Source organism: Corylus avellana, chromosome ca9, assembly GCF_901000735.1.
Source record: "Corylus avellana chromosome ca9, CavTom2PMs-1.0".
In the NCBI taxonomy this organism is placed as follows: domain Eukaryota; kingdom Viridiplantae; phylum Streptophyta; class Magnoliopsida; order Fagales; family Betulaceae; genus Corylus; species Corylus avellana.
In genome coordinates, this window is record NC_081549.1 from 20,398,163 (window position 1) to 20,423,119 (window position 24,957).

The 24,957-nt window shown below is 34.4% G+C and overlaps 3 protein-coding genes and 1 pseudogene across 4 annotated transcripts; all 4 read right to left on the reverse strand.

Moving 5' to 3' along the window:
• Positions 1-389: 389 nt before the first annotated feature.
• On the reverse strand, positions 390-2,358 carry LOC132162455 (7-deoxyloganetic acid glucosyltransferase-like). The gene is made up of 2 exons (XM_059572693.1): positions 1,866-2,358; positions 390-1,365 (listed from the first exon to the last, which is right to left on the reverse strand). The coding sequence occupies exons 1-2, from the start codon at positions 2,356-2,358 to the stop codon at positions 446-448; spliced, it is 1,413 nt and encodes a 470-aa protein (XP_059428676.1). The 3' UTR covers positions 390-445.
• A 2,348-nt stretch (positions 2,359-4,706) lies between these two features.
• Positions 4,707-6,692, reverse strand: LOC132162456 (7-deoxyloganetic acid glucosyltransferase-like). The gene is made up of 2 exons (XM_059572694.1): positions 6,188-6,692; positions 4,707-5,668 (listed from the first exon to the last, which is right to left on the reverse strand). Exons 1-2 carry the CDS (start codon positions 6,690-6,692, stop codon positions 4,743-4,745), a joined length of 1,431 nt encoding a protein of 476 aa, XP_059428677.1. The 3' UTR covers positions 4,707-4,742.
• A 6,197-nt stretch (positions 6,693-12,889) lies between these two features.
• Positions 12,890-14,316, reverse strand: LOC132162079 (stemmadenine O-acetyltransferase-like; annotated as a pseudogene).
• A 2,545-nt stretch (positions 14,317-16,861) lies between these two features.
• On the reverse strand, positions 16,862-19,015 carry LOC132191864 (7-deoxyloganetic acid glucosyltransferase-like). 2 transcript variants are annotated; one of them, XM_059606979.1, is made up of 2 exons: positions 18,484-19,015; positions 16,862-17,951 (listed from the first exon to the last, which is right to left on the reverse strand). In XM_059606979.1, the coding sequence occupies exons 1-2, from the start codon at positions 18,980-18,982 to the stop codon at positions 17,026-17,028; spliced, it is 1,425 nt and encodes a 474-aa protein (XP_059462962.1). In that variant the 5' UTR covers positions 18,983-19,015; the 3' UTR covers positions 16,862-17,025. The 2 variants fall into 2 exon arrangements, with proteins under 2 accessions (XP_059462962.1, XP_059462961.1); XM_059606978.1 differs by having other exon boundaries at positions 18,478-19,015.
• Positions 19,016-24,957: the final 5,942 nt, after the last annotated feature.

Here is a 24,957-nt window from a genome sequence, read left to right on the forward strand (position 1 = left end):
TTGATCACCAATATATATATATATATATATATATATATATATATATATATATATATATATATTCAGAAATTGTTTTATGCCAAATCAAAACGAGACTTTGTCTCTATCAATTAATCAACCCAATTCACAAGTGAGAGTGATCTAGATTGCGGGGGTGATCGGTGTATCTCTTTTTCTATGAAGTAGCTAGAATAGTATTTTTCGACTAATCAAGTTTTTCATGTATAACAAAACACCAAAAATATACTAAAATAGCAAGTTGAATATTTTAAAAATTGAGAAAAACAAAACAACCTGAGCCAAATCTTATTATATACCATTGATTCGTCAATTTATCAAATGCCAAACACGTAAACACAACAACAAAAACATATATGAGTACCATTATTTACGTACGTACATGCATGCATAATGCATTAAGACTTATGGAAAATAAGGTCGTAAATCATATTTCTTTTATGTCTTCAATAAGCTTGTCCAAATTGTGGTAGGAAGATCCACCATGGTTAACACAATCATGAGCCAATTTCACAATCCGATCCATTGACCTCATCATTTCCTCCCTTCTCTCCTCCATCACTGCTCTTATCATCATCTCAATCGTCGATCTATCACACGTGTCCTTCATGTCAAGGCCAATTCTCCATACCTCACTAACCCACCTGCTATTAATTTGCTGGTCGGCGAGTGTGGGCCAACAAACCATAGGGACCCCAGCAACAATGCCCTCTAGGGTTGAGTTCCAGCCATTATGGGTCAAAAACCCACCCACCGCCTGATGGGCCAAGACTTCTTCTTGTGGAGCCCAATCCACTAAAAAGCCCCTTTCTTTGGTGCCCACTTGTAGCTCCTCTGGTATTGGGTGCTCTGCTTCCGCACCCTCAATGTCATCACGCCGTACAACCCATAAAAACGGCTTGCCACTGTTGACCAGGCCGTGCCAAAACTCCAACAACTGACTACGTTTCATCAACCCCGTGGTGCCGAAGCTAACGTAAACAACGGATCTTAACGATTGTGAATCGAGCCAGGTCATGCAACTGCGGTCCGCTTCGCATAAATTATTAAAGGACGATAAAGACGGTAAAATGTCATGTTCAATATGGGATGTCAGAAGAGCAGTGAGAGGTCCAATTGTGTAAATTTTAGAAAAGAGAGGGGCGATGTAAGAGAGAGTGGGATCTTCGAGGCGGTCAAAGGTGTTGAGTATGAGAGCTGAAGTTTGAGTCATGGCCTTGATCTGCTCGACGTAGAATTGAAAGATGGGGCTATCCAATTGTCGTCTACAAATACTGGGTAAATCTCGACGTCGCAAAAGGCCTTCCATTCCTGGCACGCCTTTGACCATCCGATCCATATCGTCATCTGCTACAGTTTCATGAAAGACATTTGCATTTATTAGTCTCTGACAATTTTTATTTTATTTTATTTTATTTTTCAAATTTTCAATAATTTGAACAATAATTATTATTATGAAAGAGTTTATATAAATTTGAATTAACAAACCATATACTTAATTAGTTGGATGAATCCCATAAAAATTTCTTCACATTTCAAATCCTAATTACTAAGAATATTTGATGCATCCAATCCAAGCGCGGTCTGCATTACTCTTGGACTTGGAATATTTAAGTTTCCTAAAGCCTTTTCTTAAATCCTTGTTATCAATGGAGCCATGAAACAAGGGAAAGGAACAAAGAGCCGGCTGCTTAATTGCTTCAGTCTTTCCAACACGACAGCCGATCGACAGGCATAAAGTTTTGATTTTTGTCGCATCTTCTACAAGATGTTCGCTGTTTTCACTTTGGAATATTCTCAAAACAATATAAGTAAAAAAGAAAACCCTAAGTGATTTACACACTTACCCTCACCTCCAACAGGGAGCTGACCTTCCTCAATGAGCTTCGGGAGGCAGAGAAAAGGCCACAAGCAGCAAGGACTGAAGGCCCAAAACGTAATTACGCGAACGCCCAATTCCTTAGCAATATCAACTGCGAAGGACATAATGCCATCGGCTATTACACAAGTGACCGGACGCTCGGACTTTGTGCTCAACTCAGCGAGCAGATCGCGGAAGCGTTGCTTGGTGACGGACTTGAGCGAGATCATTAACTCCCCAATAAGCTTCATATTGCGGGGGTGATCGGTGGGCAGGCCATCGGAGATGAAGTCAAAGTAGAGGGTGGGAAAGTGAGAAGAGGGCTGTGGTAGGCGAGTGAGGCTGCGATGCATGTGGTCGGTGTTGAGGAAAGTAACGTGGAGGCCAGCCTGGCATAGGAGCTCTGCTAGGCTGAGCAAGGGTTTGATGTGGCCTAGTGCAGGGAACGGCAAGAGCAGTATATGTGGTTGATGTTCCATCTTTCAAGGCTCTCTATCCACAAAGGGTTTTTTGTTAATTCCTTTGGGTGTTGGATTATCTATATTGCACGATCAAACCAAAAACAAAGAAGGCGCGCTCCTTATACAGAGAGTTCACAAGATTCTTGCTGATATTGCAAGCTAATTTTACTGCTCAAAAGAACAAAACAAACATTACAAAGATAACATTCCTGGCGGGAATACTTTTGTTAAAGGTAATTATGATTCTTTGAAAGCTAACCTCATTGTAGAAAGATATGACAACATGAGTTATGCAAAACTTAGCAGAGATCGTAGCGCCAACCTTGGACCATTACACAAAAGTGATTAAGCATATTGATACCTACTTTAACGACAGAATTTAGTGGTGTACGCTATTTATGAAAATGCAAAGTGGAATAATATTGAACAAACACATGAAGAGGGAATGAAATTCGCGCTTGCTGTATTCTGCATTATGGACATCTATTTATAATACATCAAAGGGTCCCAGACTAAACTAAGCAAAAGAAAAGGAGCACTCACATATAAAAAGAGCACTACAATTAAAGTAAAGAACAGAAAATGAACACTAGCACTACATTACGAACTAAGGAACGAAAAGAAATGAGGAAAACAAGGAGAGGGAATTAATTAAATCTCAATACTCCCCCTCAAGTTGGTGCATATATGCAGATCCGTGACGCCCAACTCGCAAAGAAAGCGAGGAAAGTTGTCACGACCCAAAGCTTTAGTAAAAATGTCTGCAATCTGATTACTAGTAAGAATGTGAGCTGTAGAAATGATCTTGTTAAAAAGCTAATAAAATTGCTTTTGGCGGAATAAATTATCATCTTCGTTCTCATTGTATATATAGGCAAAAAGTTACAATTGAAATCAACTAAGTAAAGAACTAACTAGAACTAGCAGAAATAATTCAACTAGGACTAGGAGAACTAATACAACTAAAGAACTTAACAGGGAATAGATAAAACAATTATAAGGATAATACAGAATCTGCGTAGGACTTTGCTACGCATGTGCTGATAGCTAATAGATTAATGGACTCTTCATCACTGCCAGCTAACCTTTCCCTTGAAAAAGAAGGAAAACGACTCTTAATGGAATCTTCATCTTCCCACGTCGCTTCTACCGGTGCCAGACCTAGCCAATGGTCCATGGATCAGAAGCTATAGCTCCTTTCTTCTGTTTGATCTCCTTGGCGTTCCTAGCACGTACATCTTGGGGACTTGGTGTAACGATAAGACCATGCATAACCAAACCATCTTTTATGTGCCTTAAAAGTTCAATTTAAAAATGCATTGGCTAGGAAATGTCTGATTAATTAATTACTTGACAACTAATTGACATCAGACAACTATCTCCACGTAAAGGACATATTTCTGATCAATTGCATAACAAATTAATGAGTGCATATTCATCTCAACAAAATAATAAATGGTTGAGGCATCGAGGTTCTAATTTTGTGAATCCTTGTTTCAATTTTTTGAAAAGAACCTCAAAATTTATAGCTAAAATGTTTGAATTTTACATAGAAAGATGACGTATAAGCTCCATTTGTTTCGATGTAAAATATTTTTTTTTTATCAAAAAATGTTTTTCGCAGAAAATGTTTTCTTGAAAAAATGATTTATTTAAAAACATTGCTCGGCGTTTGACATATATATATATATATACACGATAATTTCTGATCAGGTCCTGGTTGGATTACAGCGAGTCTCGATGGGTCTTGGTGAAGTCCCGACGGTGGCCAAATTGGGTCCCAGCGAGTCCCAATGATAGCTTGGTTGGATCCCCACGAGTTACAACCGAGTCCCAGTGGTGTCTCAACCGGATCCCAGCGAGATTTAAAAATGAAAAGCTCAAACTCAGAAAATGGCTTACGATTTTCAAAATTGAAATATGAAAATTAAAGAAGCTTTTTCGATCAAAAGAAAAATATTTTTTGTTGACTATTATTTTTCATCACACAAAATATCAAATATATATATATATATATTTCATTTTATACATAGAGCCTTATTCTCTATCAAGTATCAAGTAATCAACCCAATTCACAAGTGAGAGTGATGTAGATTGTGGGGTGATCGGTGTTTCTCTGTTTCTATCAAATAGCTAGAATAGTATTTTGCGATTGATCGAGTTTGTCATGCATATCGACGAAACACCAAAAAATACTAAAATAGAAAAATATTTTAAAAATTAAGAAAAACGAAACAAACATAGTCAAATCTTATTACATGCCATTGATTCCTCAAGTTGTTAAATGCCAAACACGTAAACACAACCAAAAAAAAAAAAAAAAAAACATATATATAAGAGTACCATTATTACTTACGTACATGCATGCATGCATTAAAACTTATGGAAAATAAGGTCATAAATCATACTTCTTTTATGTCTTCAATAAGCTTGTCCAAATTGTGGTAGGAAGATCCACCCTGGTTAACACAATCATGAGCCAATTTCACAATCGGATCCATTGACCTCATGATATCCTCCCTTCTCTCCTCCATCACTGCTCTTATCATCATTTCAATCGTCGATCTATCACACGTGTCCTTCATGTCAAGGCCAATCCTCCATACCTCACTAACCCACCTGCTATTAATTTGCTGGTCGGCCACTGTGGGCCAACAAACCATGGGGACCCCAGCAACAATGCCCTCTAGGGTGGAGTTCCAGCCATTATGGGTCAAAAACCCACCCACCGCCTGATGGGCCAAGACTTCTTCTTGTGGAGCCCAATCCACCAAAAAGCCCCTTTCTTCGGTGCCCTCTTGTAGCTCCTCTGGTATTGGGTGCTCTGCTTCCGCACCCTCAATGTCATCACGCCGTACAACCCATAAAAATGGCTTGCCGCTGTTGACCAGGCCGTGCCAAAACTCCATCATTTGACCACGTGTCATCAACCCCGTGCTGCCGAAGCTGACGTAAACAACGGACCTTAACGATTGTGAATCGAGCCACGTCATGCAACTGTGGTCCGCTTCCCATAAATTATTAGAGGATGATAAAGACCGCGAGATGTCATGTTCAATACGGGATTTGAGGAGGGTAGTGAGAGGTCCAATTGTGTAAATTCTGGAAAAGAGAGGGGCGATGTGAGAGAGAGCAGGATCTTCGAGGTCATCATAGGTGTTGAGTATGAGAGCCGAAGTTCGAATCATGGCCTTCATCTCCTCGAAAAAGAATTGAAAGAAAGGGCCATCCATTAATTGTATTCTGTAAATGTGGGGTAGATCTCGGCGTCGCAAAAGGCCCTCCATACCTGGCACGCCTCTGACCATCTGATCCATATCGTTGTCGGCTACATTTTGTGAAAGACGTACATTAGTATCTACTAAGTACTAACTAATGTATCAAAGGTTAAGGCATGAAGCTGCAGTGCAAATAATTAAATATCTTTCCGGCTTAATTAGGTGCTTAACGAGAAAAAAAAAATCCTGTCAAAATAATGAATGGTCCAGATTTAACTCTACTATTTTTTAGCCAAATCACGTCGTACAGGGCTGAAAAAACTCCATAAGAACTATAAGAACACTAAAAGAACTCCAAGAGCACTAAACAAAAAAAAGCATGTGCTCTTGGCCTCCACTTGAGCAGTTAGCCTTATGCATTTCTTCTCAAAATTAAACTCTAAAAGAAAATATAACTAAACCCACCAAATACTATTTTTATATAGCATTCCCAAGTTAAGTTAAGTACTACACTCTCTAGAAGCAATAAACTAAAAGCAAAAGCAAAAAATGTACACTTGAGAATGAGTATATATATGAAAAAAAAAAAAATCATGATCAGGTGTGTCAGAATTTAGTTACACACTTACCCTCACCTCCAACTGGAATCTGGCCTTCCTCAATGAGCTTGGGAAGGCAGAAAAAAGACCACAAGGAGCATGGACTTAAGGCCCAAAACGTCATTACGCGAACGCCCAATTCCTTAGCAATATCAATTGCGAAAGACATGATTCCATCCGCTATTACACAAGTTACTGGACGCTCGGACTTTGTGCTTAAGTGAGCCAGCAAATCGCGGAAGCGTAGCTTGGTGACGGACTTGAGCAAGACTACTAAGTCTATTAAATCTCTCATAACCTGTATATTGCGGGTGTGATCGGTGGGCAGGCCATCGGAAATGGAATCAAAGTGGAGGGTGGGAAAGTGAGCAGAGAGGTGTTGTAGGTGGGTGAGGCAGCGATGGTTATGGTCGGTGTTGAGAAAAGTAACGTGGAGGCCAGCGTAACATAGGAGCTCTGCTAGGCTGAGCAAGGGCTTGATGTGGCCTAGTGCAGGGAACGGCAAGAGCAGTATATGTGGTTGCGGCTGTTCCATCTTTCAGGGCGAAGGAAGGGTTTTTTTGTTAAACTATAGTCCATCTTAAATCATATATAATATTATAGGTGAAAGAAGATGCACATCGAACTGAGTACAAATTAATGCACGTACGTCGTACGGGATGCTCCTTTCTGTTTTTTATGCAGCAAATGGTCCAGGTGCCCCGATTTCGATATCCAGTTTTTTTTTTTTAAAAAAAAAGAATTCGATACCCAATTTTTGGTACCGGGCTACAGCACTACAAAAAACAGGGACTTTATTGACGTGGCAAACAGTAATTCATGTTTGCCACATCAATAATTTTTTACGTGTGTAAATAAACACGTCAATAAAAATTTTATTAACGTGTCGGATTTTAACACGTCAAAAATTTTTGACGTGTTCCATTGACACGTCAAAAAATTTTGACGTGCCTTTATTCTACACGTCAATAATTATAATTAATTCTAATTATATATGGTTATTATATGTGCTTTGTATTCTTTAATTTATGGTTCGTTATTAATTAATATTAGGTAACAAAATATATATGGCTATTAATTAATAATAAAAATGATGCAATGCTTTCACTATATATGGTTATTATATATATGCACTTTATACTCTTTAATTTATGGCTATTAATTAATAGTAGGTAACAAAATATATATGATTATTAATTAAAGTGATATAGTATTAATACATATCACGTTTTCAATATTGTAGGAATATTAATACATATATGTATTATCTTAGTTAAGTATATAGTATTTTTTTTTAAAATAAGTGCTCATATAATTTTTTTCTCTTATTATTTTCAAAATATTTTCTTGACGTGTCACAATAATTTCTTGACGTGTCACATTTTGACACATCAATAATTATTGACGTGCCATTATTTCACACATCAAAAATTAATTAATTAATAATATTAATTATTTGTTTTAAAAAAATATTAAATAGCAAAATTTAATTGGTACCTATATTAGATAACAAAATTTAATTGGTATATGTATATAATATATATGTATAATTGGTATATGGTTATTAATTAATATTAGGTAACAAAATATATATGGCTATTAATTAATAATAGAAATTATGCAATGCTTTCACTATATATGGTTATTATATATATGTGCTTTATATTCTTTAATTTATGGTTATTAATTAATAGTAGGTAATAAAATATATATGGCTATTAATTAATAATAAAAATGATGCAATGCTTTCACTATATATGGTTATTATATATATGCACTTTAATTTAATTGGTACCTATATTAGGTAACAAAATTTAATTGGTATATGTATATAATATATATGTATAATTGGTATATGGTTATTAATTAATATTAGGTAACAAAATATATATGGCTATTAATTAATAATAACAATGATGCAATGCTTTCACTATATATGGTTATTATATATATGTGCTTTATATTCTTTAATTTATGGCTATTAAATAATAGTAGGTAACAAAAGTATATATATGGTTATTAATTAAAGTGATATAGTATTAATACATATCACGTTTTCAATATTGTAGGAATATTAATACATATATGTGTTATCTTAGTCTTAAGTATATAGTATTTTTTTAAAAATAAGTGATCATATAATTTTTTTCTCTTATTATTTTCAAAATATTTTCTTGACATGTTAAATGTAACACGTCAATAATTTCTTGATGTGTCACATTTTGACACGTCAATAATTATTGACGTGGCATTTTAACATGTCAATAATTATTAACGTGCTATTATTACACACGTCAAAAATTAATTAATCAATAATATTAATTAGTTGTTTAAAAAAAATATTAGATAACAAAATTTAATCGGTAACCTATATTAGATAACAAAATGTAATTGGTATATGTATAATTATACATGATTCAAAATTTAATTGGTACCTATATTAGGTAACAAAATTTAATTGGTATATATATATTTTCTATTCATGTATAATTGGTATATGTTGTCATATATTAAGAGATATATTCAAACCCATTAAAATTTTATAAAACTAGTTAATGCTCTTGTCTCTTAACATTCTTATGCATTAGCTATTAAATGTTTATAGACAATAATAAATATGTACATATTTCTTGTGGTTTGTACTCTTTTAATTTATTTTGAAAACTAAAAAATTAAAGTGTTTTTTTAGTATTAACATTCTAGAATATTAATATAAATATGTGTTCTCTTAATCTTTAGTATATAGTATTTATAAAAAAAATAAGTGATCATTATGAAAAAGATTTTCAAATTTTTATTTATTGACGTGTCACATATGACACGTCAAAAATTTATTGATGTATCACATTGGCACGTTAAGAAATTCTTGACGTGCCACAAGTAGCACGTCAAAAAACGGCATTGGGAAGGCGCAAGCCAGTTGCGCGCCTCCTTTTTTTTCCTTGTTTTTCCCTCCTCCTCTAAAGCATCGTTTGCCAACAGTGCTGCGGAACGGCACTATAGCTGGAATGGTACTGTTCCAGCTACAGTGCCATGACCAGATGAGCATTAAATTTTTATTTTTTTTATTATTATTATTATTTTTAATATATGTCATAGTACTTACATAATTTAGAATATGATTCACCATCTTTAAAAGATGCAAACTTACTCAATATTCTATTCTTCGTTCCAAACAATTTATCCACATTCTTACCCTGATTATTTTATACGAATAATTCATTTTTATTTAATATTTATGCAATAGACTTGGGCTTGGAAATGACAAACAACACGTCAGCAATGAAGACAATAATGGGCCGGAAATTGAGCCTTGGGCTCTGTCCTTCCTTGTGTTTTTTTTCAAAAAGTCCTTTCTTACGCAGAAACAAGGTCTCGCTCTCTTATCTATTATCTATGGATCTTGCACGATCTTCTTAGAGTACAAAATCAATGAAAGGATTTTTGGAGGAACCAAGTTAACTGGCCCAAGGCCTCCCCGTCCAAGTCGCCTTCTCCCCCTCCTCGCCGGTCACTTTCTCTCCCTTCTGGTCACGTTTCCTGCTCTCGGCCGGTTACTTTCTTCCCCTCTTTGACGGTCCCTTTATATGCCTGTATATAATTCTTACTGTACACAAATCTCGACCTACCCTACCTACACTATCATTAATATTTTCTCCTCACCACATAGCTCTCCATCACATGCCATATTGACTTGGGCGTCGGAGTCCCTCTGCCCCTTTAGGGCTGGTGGGAGCTTCTGACACTTTTTTCCTCATTAGCAGGCAGTTCTCCTCCCTTGAAAGACGGCTTGGTGCTGGTTATTCTTGACATCAACAATTTTGATTATGAATTTGAAACTTTTTAAAAAACCTTTTCAAAGAAAAATCATTTAGAGGCCGACCATCAGAATAATCTGTTAATTCTATTAATTTAATTAAATGTATAATATTTAGCAATCGCATGCCATAAAAATAAATAGGGGGTAACTTCACTTTAAACCTTTGAATTACCACGCGATTTGAAAAATCCCTCCAAAACTTTAAAACTTCTCAATTTTGACCATTGAACTTTTAATTGCAATCAATTTGAATCACTCCGTCAGATTTTAAACATTAAAAGTCAGACAATAACGTTTATACCCCTGAATTTTTTATAAAATTTTAAATTTACTCTTAATTCCAAATTAAAAAAAAAAATTAATTTTAATTTTTTTTATTAAAAAAATCAAGGATATTTTGGTTATTTTAGGGGTAGATCAGGGAAATTAATGACACACTAAAAAGTTTAAGATATTATGTGTGCAGATTCTAATTATTAACTGTTACATCAATTTATACAAAAATCATAATATCTTAAACTTTTTTCATTTAATTATTTGTACAATGAAGTTTGTCATGCTAGTTTATCATTTCTCGCTCTATAAAATAGAGTATATATTTACTTTTGTTTATTTATTACAATAAGTAATAACAAGTAATTAATTCAGACCTCCTACTCATTCTAAACAATTACAACCGTAAGTTTTTAGTATTAGCAAATTTAGTTTCATTGCATGTTGTAAGGTTTAGGTATATAGTTGAGTCAGGATCAAAATGCGGTTCAAGAAACATCAAGAATTGAAGTTTGGAACATCTCGGTGGATGCCTCGATCAATCTAAGCTTGATCGATCAAAGCAGTGCATCAACTGTTGTTCAATGCTACACCAGTGTTGGCAATAAGCAAACCTGGGCCATGTCCCACTGAAATTGTTTCATTTCCACGGTATATTCCGTTGTAGAAATGTCAAGTTGCCAAAGTCAAAAGTAATATTTTGATTTGGCAAGATACCAAATCATGCTCTGTTTTTCAATTATATAGGATAATATTGTACACTTGGTAACTCCTATCTCGTATCAGGTAGGTTAATTTGGATTTAAACTATATATATATATATATTCAAATAAAACTACTGTAATATCCACCGACACCACAAGGGACACTTTCAGCCTGACAGGACAAAGCGGTCAAACAAAAGATGGCTGCTTACTTTGACCCAACTCCTTGTCCAACTCTGAACTTTCAATCGTCATTGCATACGTACGCATTTTGATGAATAAGTAGAATTAATTAAACCCAAAAGTTTCACCATTTCCAGCAAGCATCTACAATTTATGTGCATTTTTCTCCCTCTGTTTCATTTGTGACTGCATTTTTTAAAAAATGCTGGCTCAAAAACAGAAAAATTTATATATATTATCTTATAAACATAAGTAGCAGCATCTTAATGATAAAAAAAATTAAGCAACAAAATTTGACATGTAAATTTAATTATAGAGTTAAATAATTTAATTAATTATTACGACTTAAGTGTAAATTGGCCATTTTCGTCCTTTTAGTTTCAGTCCTTGGCTGTTACTCTTATTATGTACATGTGACTCCAATTGTTGCTTTTTTGTATACAAATTTAATTTAATTTGGGAAACAAAACAACAAAAATAAAAAAGGCTTTCTAGTTCTCAGCTCAGTGTAGTATTTCGAGGAGTGGTTTCCACAACTAAAATTTGAATATTTAAATTGACTAATATTATTTAGTAGATTGTTATATAATTGTCATACATTTAAAAATAACATTAATTTAAAAGGAGTGGTTGGCAATAACATCGTTTGCATGATTTATTTGTTCTTTTTAATCTTTTAAATCTTGTCTTCAGCGATAAGCCTTCAGCATTTTATGACCAACCCTCGCAGGTTGGTGCAAACATAATTACGTTGTCATGCCATTGAGTTTGGAGAGCTTTCAAAAAAGTATGTCTTTACATAAAAAATAGAAAACAAAACAAGAAGAGACACTTGATTTGCTTGACATATCAATGAACATAAAGTTGGTTTCAAGCGATATGAGTTTTATTAAACTATAATTTATTAACTTATAATCCGGGCTATGGTTAGGGTTTTTATTATAATTTAATTTTAAATTTTTCTAGTGAAAATGTCTTAGAAAAATTAGGAAAAGACTAGGGGTGGGGGGGAGGGGGAGAGAGTGGGGTTCCAAGGTTGGACTATGTTGGGTCGGATCTAACCAAATAATGATGGTGGGTATAAGGCCCAAATCCAAATGGTTACCATCGCTTGCTGAGACACTCAACAGTCAACAAGATGACAATTTACGTACGGATTATGGGTAAAAGCGAGTTAGGGTTTTTGATAAGGATTGCTATAGCGAGTAATTCTATAAGTCCGTCTTGCGTTCTTCATGATATGAGTCATTCCAAGAATGATGTGGCTATTAAAATCACTATTTGATCAAAATCCAATAATGATCAATCACAAACTCAATGGTAATTTCATAGCCACATCATTCTTGGAGGGACTCAAGAGGAATACAAGAGAGACTTGTAGCATTATTCTAACAATTGTGATCTTTGAGAGACAATATCAACAACAGCATAGCTTATGCTTTGGTTCGTGGGGTAGAAGAAGATCACAATATAGATGGAATGACAAATTTGGTCCAAGAGGAAGAGGAGAGCTTTTACGTTTCCTTATCACTTATGTGAACCCACTAGTAACAGAATATAAGAGGGAACCTAAATCTTTTGACAAATAAAATGTTTTAAGATAGCAATCAACCATCATCGATCCTTTATTATTGATAGTTTCTCCTTTAAATAGAAGAATTGCATACTACTGATTACATAAGAGATCAATTGGGTCTTGACTTCTAAAACAGGGACTCTCACTCTAAGGGCAGAAAAAAAAAAATTAAAAAAAAAAATGAAGATTTACTCATTAGTCTGACTTGACTCTATTGGTGAAAAATACCATTTTCTATTCTATGGGACTTGGATCTAAAGTAGCGAGAGCAAGAAGTTCTTTGTCTTGTGCTATTATAGTCATATGTTGTTTATTTAACATAACCCATGCTTCTATTCCGTCGCCGGATCTTGTATCCATTAAAATTATCGTATTTGGGAACACGGTCTCTGAATCGTTGCTTGGACCAACAGTGCTTACCCACGTCGGCTTTCCCCACCCAAAATCAATGTCATATAAACCAAAGTTAAAAAAGCTGGTACACGAAATGTGATCCATTCCACCATAGGATTCTATACTCGAGAGAGCTTTAAGACATGCTTTGAAAAGCTCACAAAGTTTGAAAAACCCTCCATCACCTTGTAGGCTTTTTACAAAATCAGGATTGATTTTCATTACGGCTTCTCTAAGCTTGCTCACCATGCAAGCTAAATCTATCTCTTCAGCCGTGCATACCGCGTCTGTTCCCCAAATTATATTTCCCATGGAAGATTCAGTGAATGGCGGATCTGCTCAGCGACACAAATTCACTAAATGGATAATAAAGGTTGGCCTTTGAATACCAGAAGTGGCCTTGAAGGCAGTCATGGTGCATTTCCATAGGAATGCCGCCACAACCTCAACTCTTGTTGGGTGTTGCACGCTTGAGCTGGTGGCTTTGGCTTTAAGTGATGCAATGGCTGAGGCATCAAACACAAATCTCCTTGCAATACAACTGCCTGATTTGGAGGACTTGGGAAAAGTCGCCATAACTGCTTCTTTAGAGAATGGATCGGTTTGTATGAAAACTGATGGGGCATCAAAATTAGGGCATAGATGTTCACAATCCTTATGAGCACTACTGGCAGCCCAACCTTCGAGAAAGACACTCAAGGCAGTTCCATCAGCGATCATGTGGCAAACAAGGACACCGATCGCAATACCGCCACATGCAAAGCTGGTCACCTTTATCATAGCTACATGATCTCCCGCAATTGCCTGTTTCCAAGAGATATCTTGGGGAAGAAATGTTTGCAATGATGAGGTAACATTAGGTTGGTTGAGGTAGTCAACAAGAAGACAATTTGCACGAGCTTCTAAATACAAAACTCCCTCGTCATTACAAATCGATGGAGAGATTGTCTTTGATTTTGCCTGCAAATGGGTAAAAGCGAGTTAGGGTTTTTGATAGGGATTGCTTTAGCATGAGTGATCTTTGAGAGACAATATCAACAACGTTAACAGCATGGCTTGTGCTTTGGTTCATGGGATAGTAGAGGATCATAGGAATATAAGCGGAAGGAACGAACTGGTCCAAGAGGGAGAGCTTGTGGGTTCTTAGGTTTGGGGGTGTTGGAGAAGATGGTTTGATGCACTCTTCGGAAATAATTTCCACCTCCATTTTCATCTTTACTTCAATCCGATATGGAAATTAAGCTAACAAAAGGATAATTTTCACAAGCAGCAAGTATGTCAATAATAAAAGTCAAAGAATTTGACATTTTAGCCTAAAAGCCTAAGTTAATGGACATGGGTCCAGTTAGGTATATCAACCACTATTTTTCTTTATATTTTCTAATTAATGTGGAACACAAACCTCATAAATACATACACAACAAAGTCTTTGTTTACATATATATAGTCACTCCGTTGTAAGATTAAATCTATACTATTTTTGTCAGTTTAAACTTTTAAAATATATGATAATTTAACGTGGTATTAATTAGATTAAGAATCTTGTATTGGAACCATATATATATACTTTTGTAATTTATCAATCATTTTAATTAAATATTTTATGTGTTGAACTTTACTTATTGGTATGGTGTTTGAGTTTACTTGTAAAGAAGAGTGTTTTATAATATTAAAAAAATAATTAAAATAATTATTACGATTAATATAAACTTTTAAATAAGTAGTAATGTAACCGAAGCTGCCAAAATTTGCGAACAATTCTTGAGCCTGATAGCTAGGGTGATGGGCCGATCTATGGCAGCCCCCTAGCTAGCTAGCTACCATGCAGGTTGGCTTTGCATTAATATAATGCAACCCCAATTCAGCCAACCAATATCATCATAGCCTAGCTAGCTAGAGTGTGCAAATCCGGCCAGGTAGTTCTCATGTCAATGTTGGCTATGATAGCTAGGTTGGCTTAGCTTAGCCTTAATTTCATTAATGCAAAAGAAACGAAAGAATGCTAAAGCCATGCAGGAGTTAGTGTATTTACTATTTTGATCAACTACGCTTAAAACTTTTAGAGATACGATAGAGGTTTAATTGAGTCTTATTTAAGAGCCAACTTTTATTTATGTGGTACAAAATCATATAAGAATTGTGTCATGTTTAAAATTAAAATTTAAAAAAAATAGATAAAAATCAAAGAGGCTATGTATAAAGGCACAACTTTTTTGCACAATTTTGACCAAATTTTTCTCTTATTTTTTATTTTTTTTTTGAAAACAAAATTTAAAATTTTTTTTAAAAAAAAAATCTAAAGCAATGACATCCTATATATGTAGTCCTCTTTTTTTTTTTAAATGGTATTTTTCTTGATAAAAATGGTCATTAGTACGAAGAAAAAGACCATTTATTTTTTTTTTATAAAAGAAATGACTACATAGGATGTTTTGCTTAAGAATTTTTTTTTTTAATTTTTAATTTTTTTTAAATGACCACATAAAGAAAAAATTTGGCCAAAGTTGTGTATTTATCATTTCTCAAAATCAAAACATATATCTACTTTCTTCATTATAAAAGTAAGAAATTCTATCCACTAATAGATTAATGGACTCTTCATCACTGCCAGCTAACCTTTTCCTTGAAAAAGAAGGAAAACGACTCTTAATGGAATCTTCATCTTCCCACGTCGCTTCTACCGGTGCCAGACCTAGCCAATGGTCCATGGATCAGAAGCTATAGCTCCTTTCTTCAGCTTGATCTCCTTGGCGTTCCTAGCACGTACATCTTGGGGACTTGGTGTAACGATAAGACCATGCATAACCAAACCATCTTTTATGTGCCTTAAAAGTTCAATTTTAAAATGCTTTGGTTAGGAAATGTCTGATTAATTAATTACTTGACAACTAAATGACATCAGACAACTATCTCCACGTAAAGGACATATTTCTGATCAATTGCATAACAAATTAATGAGTGCATATTCATCTCGACAAAAAAATAAATGGCTGGGGCATCGAGGTTCTAATTTTGTGAATCCTAGCTTGTTTCAATTTTTTTAAAAATAGCCTCAAAATTTATAGCTAAAATATTTGAATTTCATGTAGAAAGATGACGCTTAGGCTCCATTTGTTTCAACGTAAAATATTTTTTTTTATCAAAAAATGTTTTTCGCAGAAAATGTTTTCTTGAAAAAATGATTTATTAATTTAAAAACATTGTTCAGCATTTGGCATATATATATATATATATATATATGATAATTTCTAATCAGGTCCTGGTTGGATTACAGCGAGTCTCGATGGGTCTTGGTGAAGTCCCGACAGTGGCCAGGTTGGGTCCCAGCGAGTCCCGATGATAGCTTGGTTGGATCCCAACGAGTTCCAACCGAGTCCCAGCGGTGTCTCAACCGGATCCCAGCGATATTTAAAAATGAAAAGCTCAAACTCAGAAAATGGCTTACAATTTTCAAAAATTGAAATATGAAAATTAAAGAAGCTTTTTCAATCAAAAAAAAAATATTTTTTGTTGACTATTATTTTTCGTCACACAAAATATATATATATATACATAGAGCCATACTCTCTATCAAGTATCAAGTAATCAACCCAATTCACAAGTGAAAGTGATGTAGATTGCGGGGATGATCGGTGTTTCTCTGTTTCTATCAAATAGCTAAAATAGTATTTTGCGATTGATCAAGTTTGTCATGCATATCAACGAAACACCAAAAAAATACTAAAATAGTATAATATTTTAAAAATTAAGAAAAATGAAACAAACATAGTCAAATCTTATTACATGCCATTGATTCCTCAAGTTGTCAAATACCAAACACGTAAACACAACAACAACAAAAAACATATATATAAGAGTACCATTATTACTTACGTACATGCATGCATGCATTAAAACTTATGGAAAATAAGGTCATAAATCATACTTGTTTTATGTCTTCAATAAGCTTGTCCAAATTGTGGTAGGAAGATCCACCCTGGTTAACACAATCATGAGCCAATTTCATAATCCGATCCATTGACCTCATGATATCCTCCCTTCTCTCCTCCATCACTGCTCTTATCATCATCTCAATCGTCGATCTATCACACGTGTCCTTCATGTCAAGGCCAATCCTCCATACCTCACTAACCCACCTGCTATTAATATTCTGATCGGCCACTGTGGGCCAACAAACCATAGGGACCCCAGCAACAATGCCCTCTAGAGTGGAGTTCCAGCCATTATGGGTCAAAAACCCACCCACCGCCTGATGGGCCAAGACTTCTTCTTGTGGAGCCCAATCCACCAAAAAGCCCCTTTCTTTGGTGCCCTCTTGTAGCTCCTCTGGTATTGGCTGCTCTTCTTCCGCACCCTCAATGTCATCACGCCGTACAACCCATAAAAACGGCTTGCCACTGTTGACCAGGCCGTGCCAAAACTCCATCATTTGACCACGTGTCATAAACCCCGTGCTGCCGAAGCTGACGTAAACAACAGATCTTAATAATTGTGAATCGAGCCACGTCATGCAACTGTGGTCCGCTTCCCATAAATTATTAGAGGATGATAAAGACCGCGAGATGTCATGTTCAATACGGGATGTAAGGAGGGCAGTGAGAGGTCCAATTGTGTAAATTCTAGAAAAGAGAGGGGCAATGTGAGAGAGAGCAGGATCTTCGAGGTCGTCATAGGTGTTGAGTATGAGAGCCGAAGTTCGAATCATGGCCTTGATCTCCTCGAAAAAGAATGGAAAGACAGGGTCATCCATTAATTGTATTCTGTAATGGGTGGGTAGATCTCGGCGTCGCAAAAGGCTCCCCATACCTGGCACGCCTCTGACCATCTGATCCATATCATTGTCCGCTAAATTTTGTGAAAGACGTACATTAGTATCTACTAAGTACTAACTAATGTATCAAAGGTTAAGGCATGAAGCTGCAGTGCAAATAATTAAATATCTTTCCGGCTTAATTAGGTGCTTAACGAAATAAAATATATCCTGTCAAAGTAATGAATGGTCCAAATTTAACTATACTATTTTTAAGCTAAATCACGTCGTATAGGGCTAAAAAAACTTCATAAAAACTATAAGAACATTAGAAGAACTCTAAGAGCATTTCCAATAATAAATAACACTAAACAAAAAAGAAGCATGTGCTCTTGGCCCTGGCCTCCACTTGATCTGTTAGCCTCATGCATTTCTTCTCAAACTTAAACTCTAAAAGAAAATATAACTAAACCCACCAAATACTATTTTTATATGTACAAGAGAATATATAGCAAGCAAAAAGCAAAAAGCAAAAAATGTACACTTGAGAATAAGTATATATATATATGAAGAAAAAAAAAATTCATGATCAGGTGTGTCAGAATTTAGTTACACACTTACCCTCACCTCCAACTGGAATCTGGCCTTCCTCAATGAGCTTGGGAAGGCAGAAAAAGGACCACAAGGAGCATGGACTGAAGGCCCAAAACGTCATTACGCGAACGCCCAATTCCTTAGCAATATCAATTGCGAAAGACATAATTCCATCGGCTATTACACAAGTGACTGGAAGCTCGGACTTTGTGCTTAAGTGAGCCAGCAAATCGCGGAAGCGTAGCTTGGTGACGGACTTGAGCGAGACTACAAAGTCTGTTAAATCTCTCAGAACCTGTATATTGCGGGTGTGATCGGTGGGCAGGCCATCGGAAATGGAATCAAAGTGGAGGGTAGGAAAGTGAGCAGAGAGGTGTTGTAGGTGGGTGAGGCAGCGATGGTTGTGGTCGGTGTTGAGGAAAGTAACGTGGAGGCCAGCGTAGCATAGGAGCTCTGCTAGGCTGAGCAAGGGCTTGATGTGGCCTAGTTTTGGGAACGGTAAGAACAGTATATGTGGTTGCGGCTGTTCCATCTTTCAGGACGAAGGAAGGGTTTTTTTGTTAAATTATTGTCCATCTTAAATCATATATAATATTATAGGTGAAAGAAGATCCACATTGAAGTGAGTACAAATTATTATACGTACGGGATGCTCCTTTCTGTTTTTAATGCAGCAAGTGGTCCTTGGGGGGCGTGGCCAATGTAGGGAGAGAGGGGGACAAGTTTTTAAATGTGTGAGGTAGCCAGTTACCAATCAAAATTAATAATGGGCACATTTGCTTTTCTTTTTCTTTTTTTCTTTTTTTTTTTTTTCTTTTTTTCTTTGTAAAAATTAGGGTGTCAAAAATTATTGAAAGACAGAGAAACCAGGGATGCAATTTCTGTTTCAATTGGGAAAAACAAAAAATTAGGTACCCCAATTTCAGAGTTTTTGATACCCGGTTATTACTAGGTTATCAGGAATCGGTATCTCTTTTATATATATATTTATATATTACAATTTTTTATGAACTATTTTTATTGTAAGGGATATTTCTTTTGGTTGGCAAATTATTTAAGTACTTGTTTTATTTTTTCTTTTTGGGTTTTGAATTGTTGTAGTAAGGGGATATTTCTTGTACATGTTGGTTTGTTTAAATACTTGTTTTTATTGTTTTAATTTTTTCTTTATGTAACTAATTTAAAATGATTTTAGGGCATTTTAAAAAAATGAATTTTTTTTTCTAATGCTCGTATAGGCAAAAATATTGAGTTTTTAAGATTTTTGGGCTTTTATAGGTTTTTTTTTTTTAAAAAAAAAAAAATTATTTGGAACAATAAAGCCCAATTAATTTGGACAAAAAGACTAATAAATTTTTTAAAAAATGGGCCAATTGTATGAAGAAAAAAAAAAAAAAAACCTAAAATAAGCTAAAAAAATAATTTTCTTAAAAAAAATCAGTTACAAGATCGGGTACAAATCGAAACCAGCCGGTAACCGGGACCCCAGTTCCCAGTTCTGGTTGCCCAAAACCAAGAACTGGGATATCCCGGTTCCAGTCCTCAATTTTGGCCAAAAACCAAAAAACCAAATTAAATTGACACTCCTAATAAAAATTCTGAAATATTTTGAGTCTAGCCGACACTCCTGTCCATCTAAATTAAGTGTTGGAATAAGCGGATCCAGTTTCCGTAGATGAGAATAAGAGTAATCCACTGCTTTCCTCTGGTTTGTGAAATTTGTCAAAAACCCATAATCATAATAATTATGTGCTCCTGAGAAATCATTTTTTATGGAGCTGACAAAATAAATATTTATATCTTTCGCGAGCATATCAAAAAGTAATGTTTTCTGTGCGCTGGGTTCTCCCTGTTAGAGTATAGTGACAGTCTTTAACTAACACCCCATATATGAATAATTGTTTTCGTTTTTATGGATCTTGTAAACCATAATTGACATGCAATTAATCCAGTCTAAAATGACATATTTTTCCTTTATTTCTTCAATTTGATATTCCTCGGGTTCCCCGATGGTCTAAAAGATACTTAACTATTATTTCTGCTACAGTGTTCTTTTTATCTTTAACAATGGTTAAGTCTGCAAAGATACTTCTTAAGTTAGAATATGATCTCAACGCTTCTTTTATCCACCTAAAAAGTTTGAGTCCCGTAGGATTAAAAGTCGTCCTAAAATCATTTTAAATATGACGTAATTTTAAAATTACTCATAAATTAAAATTTAATAATAATGATCTCAAATTCAACATTAATTTTAAAAGTCACGTTATATTTGAGAGGACTCTAATCTTTTTTAAAACATTACTCAAAAAATTCATACTAATTGCAAGTCTTTTTACAATTTTTGTCATTTTTGAAAGCAATTAAAACTTTTTCTTTTTATAATTATGACAGGAACCCCTTACCCTTGGCACTACAAAAAAAAAAATCAAGGTTTGGGGACGTTCTGTAATAGGGTTGTTTTATTAAAATGACCCTACCAGAGATCATTTTAATAGTAAAATGACCATTCTCAAAAAGATGGGTCGTTAGTACACGTCCCCACTCCCCACTTAAATGAGTGTGGTCATTGTTATAGTGAATGTCCCCATTCATCTGAGTGGGGACGTGCACTGTAGCAACGTCTCCACTCAGTTGGGGGGGCCATTTCTATAGTGAAAAGCGCCCCCTCCCTCAATATACGCACTCTAGCCCATGGTGAAACCTTTGGACTTGATAGCGTCTTCATTATATTTTTCTATAGAAGCTCATAGTAATCTAAAGATATAATGGAAAAGAGATAAAGAAATGAAAAATACATATCATTAAGGTAGTTTAACCTATAGCTTACATTCACATGCTAAAAACTTTATAGCTAAATCTTTCGTTTATTGGATTTGAGTATAATGCTTTATTTATAAAACTTTACAAAATGCTGAATAATGTCAAATACAAACTAAATTCCTTTATTTACAGCAATCAAATCATCAAACATTTCTATCCTTATCACTTTCGAAGCAATAGGCAATGAAAAATGACAGGACCCACATTAACTTTTTTATTTTCAAATTATAAGCAATCAAATCAATATGAGAATAACTTCTATAATATTTTGACACAAATCAAGACATTATAGAAGTTATTTTATAATATATAGTAAGAGCATATTTGAGATTATATTAGAAAAATAGAGCTTTTAAGTTAAAAAACAGTTTTTAACAAAAGTTTTATTTTTAAATTTTTGTCAAAAATATGTTTTAATCATTTTTAAACTTTTTAAACCTTTAAAAAAGCTTTTAATTTTTTTTACCAATGTTATGTTATTTATTTATTGGCCCAAATGTCCTTTCAAATATTACGAATTTATATTGCAGTTGTTGAGTCGAATCTTATTACATGCCATTGATTCCTCAAGATTGCATTGCTATTCTCATGCGGATAAGGAAAATCAAGACCACATAGCTGCTCCTTATCTTATGCATATAAGAAAAACTACAGCAAAGCGTCGGTGATCACGATAGAATTAAGAGCTTTGACTTAATTGCCCTAATTGTAAAGAAAATAAGATTTCTTCTGTTATCCTTAGGTTGTTTTCGAACGAATAAAAATTAATAAAACATTATTAAATTAGTCCATATAATTTGACAACTGGCACCCAACCCAAATCAGAAAAGAGAAGAAAAAGAAAAAGGTCGACGGCATTCAGTGATAAATTTATATGGAGTGAATATCAAAAATTCAATGGTCAGTGCATTTTGTGGGCTTCTGTTTGCTGTACTGGGCTGGGCCTCATACCATCAAACAGAAGCCCACAACGGCCTGGCAACACGGGTTACAAATTACAGTGATCTCAAAGATCACTACTCTCACCTTTGAATTCGCTTACTCTTTTTATTTTTCTTCTTCTTTTCTTTTTTTTTTTTATTTTTTTTTTTAATGTAACCGGGTTTTCTTCTGTTCCAATCGGCTACTATCGGTGTCCCACTGTCACCACTCACTTCAACAACTTCTTTTCGGTGGTTATTGTTGTCTCCAAACAAAATTTGAAGAAAGGTTGAGGAGCTTTTCGAAGTTAATATCTATTTTGCTTTTGTTACCACTATATATTGTCCCTTTAAAGAAGATTGACTAGGTTAATTTTTTACTTATTTCTTACTATTTGGTTCTATTTTATGTATAGTAATTTTCGTTTTGACCTGGTTGTTGGAGAGCTAATTCATTTTCATGTGTTTTGATAACAAAGAAAACTCCCCTATTGGATTGGGGAATCCGTAAATATGAGTTTTAAAGGCAAAGGGGCTCTTCTGAGTAACATATGTTTCCAGAAATAAAGCCCATGTTACTGTATGTTATGTCAACCGTTGCTGTAACGTAACAGTGTCTCAAGTAAGGGTGTAAAAAAAAAAAGACCGAGTCCGGTTCTTATTCCGGTTTTTAGCACCCGGTTATAAGTGGGTAACCGGGTATATATATAAAATAATATTTTTTATTTTAATTTATCATTTTTAAGGGCATTTTTAAATATTGAAATTTTTATGGCATTTGTAAACATTGGATTTTAAAGGCATTTTTAAACAATGAAGTTTTAGGACATTTTTAAACCCTAAACCCTAAACCCATTTTTAAACATTGGTTTTTTATTTATTTTAGGCCCAAAAAGCCAAAAACAGTGATTTTTTAAGGATTTTTTTGGGGGGTTTTTTAGGTTTTTTTCAACAATCACAACAAAGCTCAACTTATTTGAACAAAAATACTAATTATTATTTTTTTAAATGGGCAAAATATATTTAAATTAAGCACAAAAATTAGACTCACTACCTCAAATAAGCCCAAAAATTAGGCCTAATACCTAAAATAAGCCCAAAATGAATTTCTTTAAAAAAAAATTTTAAAAAAAAATCAGTTACCTGGTCCGGATAATCGAGTACCAACTGGAACCTGTTACCCAGTTATACAATAACCGGGCAACCGGTTCCGGTTTTCCAAAAAAAAACTTGCGTACCCGTTTTGCCCAATAACCAAGAACTGGGACTAGGTTGACACCCCTAGTCTTAAGAAAGAGACGTAATGAATGCTTGACAACAACAAGAAAACAACAAGAAAATATCTGGATTCATTAGGACCACCACTTTAATGATTTTGGCCAATAATATTTTTTTTATTTTAGTTTTTAATTTTTTTAGGGCATTTTTAAACATTGAAATTTTTATGACATTTGTAAACATTGGATTTTAAGGGCATTTTTAAACAATGAAGTTTTAGGACATTTTTAAACATTGGATTTTTATTTTTTTTAGGATTTTTTAAGTTTTTATTTATTTATTTTTGAACAATCACAATAGCCCAACTTATTGGGACAAAAATGCTAATTATTTTTTTAAAAAAAGGGCAAAAAATTGTTAAATTAAGCACAAAAATTAGACCAACTACCTCAAATAAGCTCAAAAATTAAGCTCAATACCTAAAATAAGCCCAAAATGAATCTCTTTAAAAATAAAAATAAAAAAAATAAAAAAATAAAAAAAAAACTGGTTACTCGGTCCAGATAATCAGGTACCAACTAGAACCGACCGGTTATTGTATAACTAGGTAACTGGTTTCGGTTCCGGTTTTTCAAAAATTTTATAAAAAAAAAAAATAAAAAAAAAAAAAAACCGGATACCCTCGTTCCGGTTCCCGATTTTGGCCAATAACCAAAAACTAAGACCGAGTTGACACCCCTAGTCTTAAGAAAGAGACATAATGAATGCTTGAAGGTTAGGTCTTATTTTAGGTGTCTGGGTTTAGTTGTGCAGTAGCACAATACCATATTTAATTATGGGCATGCGTACGAAATTTCCCTCATTATTAAGAAAAAATAGAAAAGGTTTTATTTTCCAACTTTATCTTATTTTACAACATTTTAAAAGTCAACAAAGAAAATACATGAAAATTCTCTCATTTTATAAATAATCATTAGAATAAAACCAGTTAACAAATTGGATTTGAACATTCGGTTTTGCTTATGCTTGAAACAATTCTGTCTTCTTCGTATTACTATATCTTTAGAGTTAATAATTTTATACGATCGAGTTGGAAGATCAGTTTAATAAAAAAGAAAAGAAAAAGGAATTGGAATAAGCTCTTTTGGTTATAGTTTTTTTCTCAAAGATCAGCTCTTCCCGCTTTAACAAAGTATTGAAGTACAGTCTACTGCATAAAGGAAGAAAAGCATTAAGATCGCCCACAAAGCCTTAGATTGAAGCTGTGAAGATATGAATACGTGCGAAGCTTGGAATACGACAAACCCAAAAGAAAAAGATTCCCACCAAGAATTTGCCCACATTTCTTTGGTGGGGTTAGCCGTCTTTGTCTATTAAAAAAGTAGTCCATGGGCCCATGGCCCTGTTAGCAAAAGACTTGCTCCACCACCTTCTTATATTTTTCAACAAAGCAGGCCATGCTTGTAGACTAGCCTCGCCTCGATATTCCGCATGGACAAAATATATCCCAACCCACATCTTTCACACATCCACTCCCCCAAATTACGAG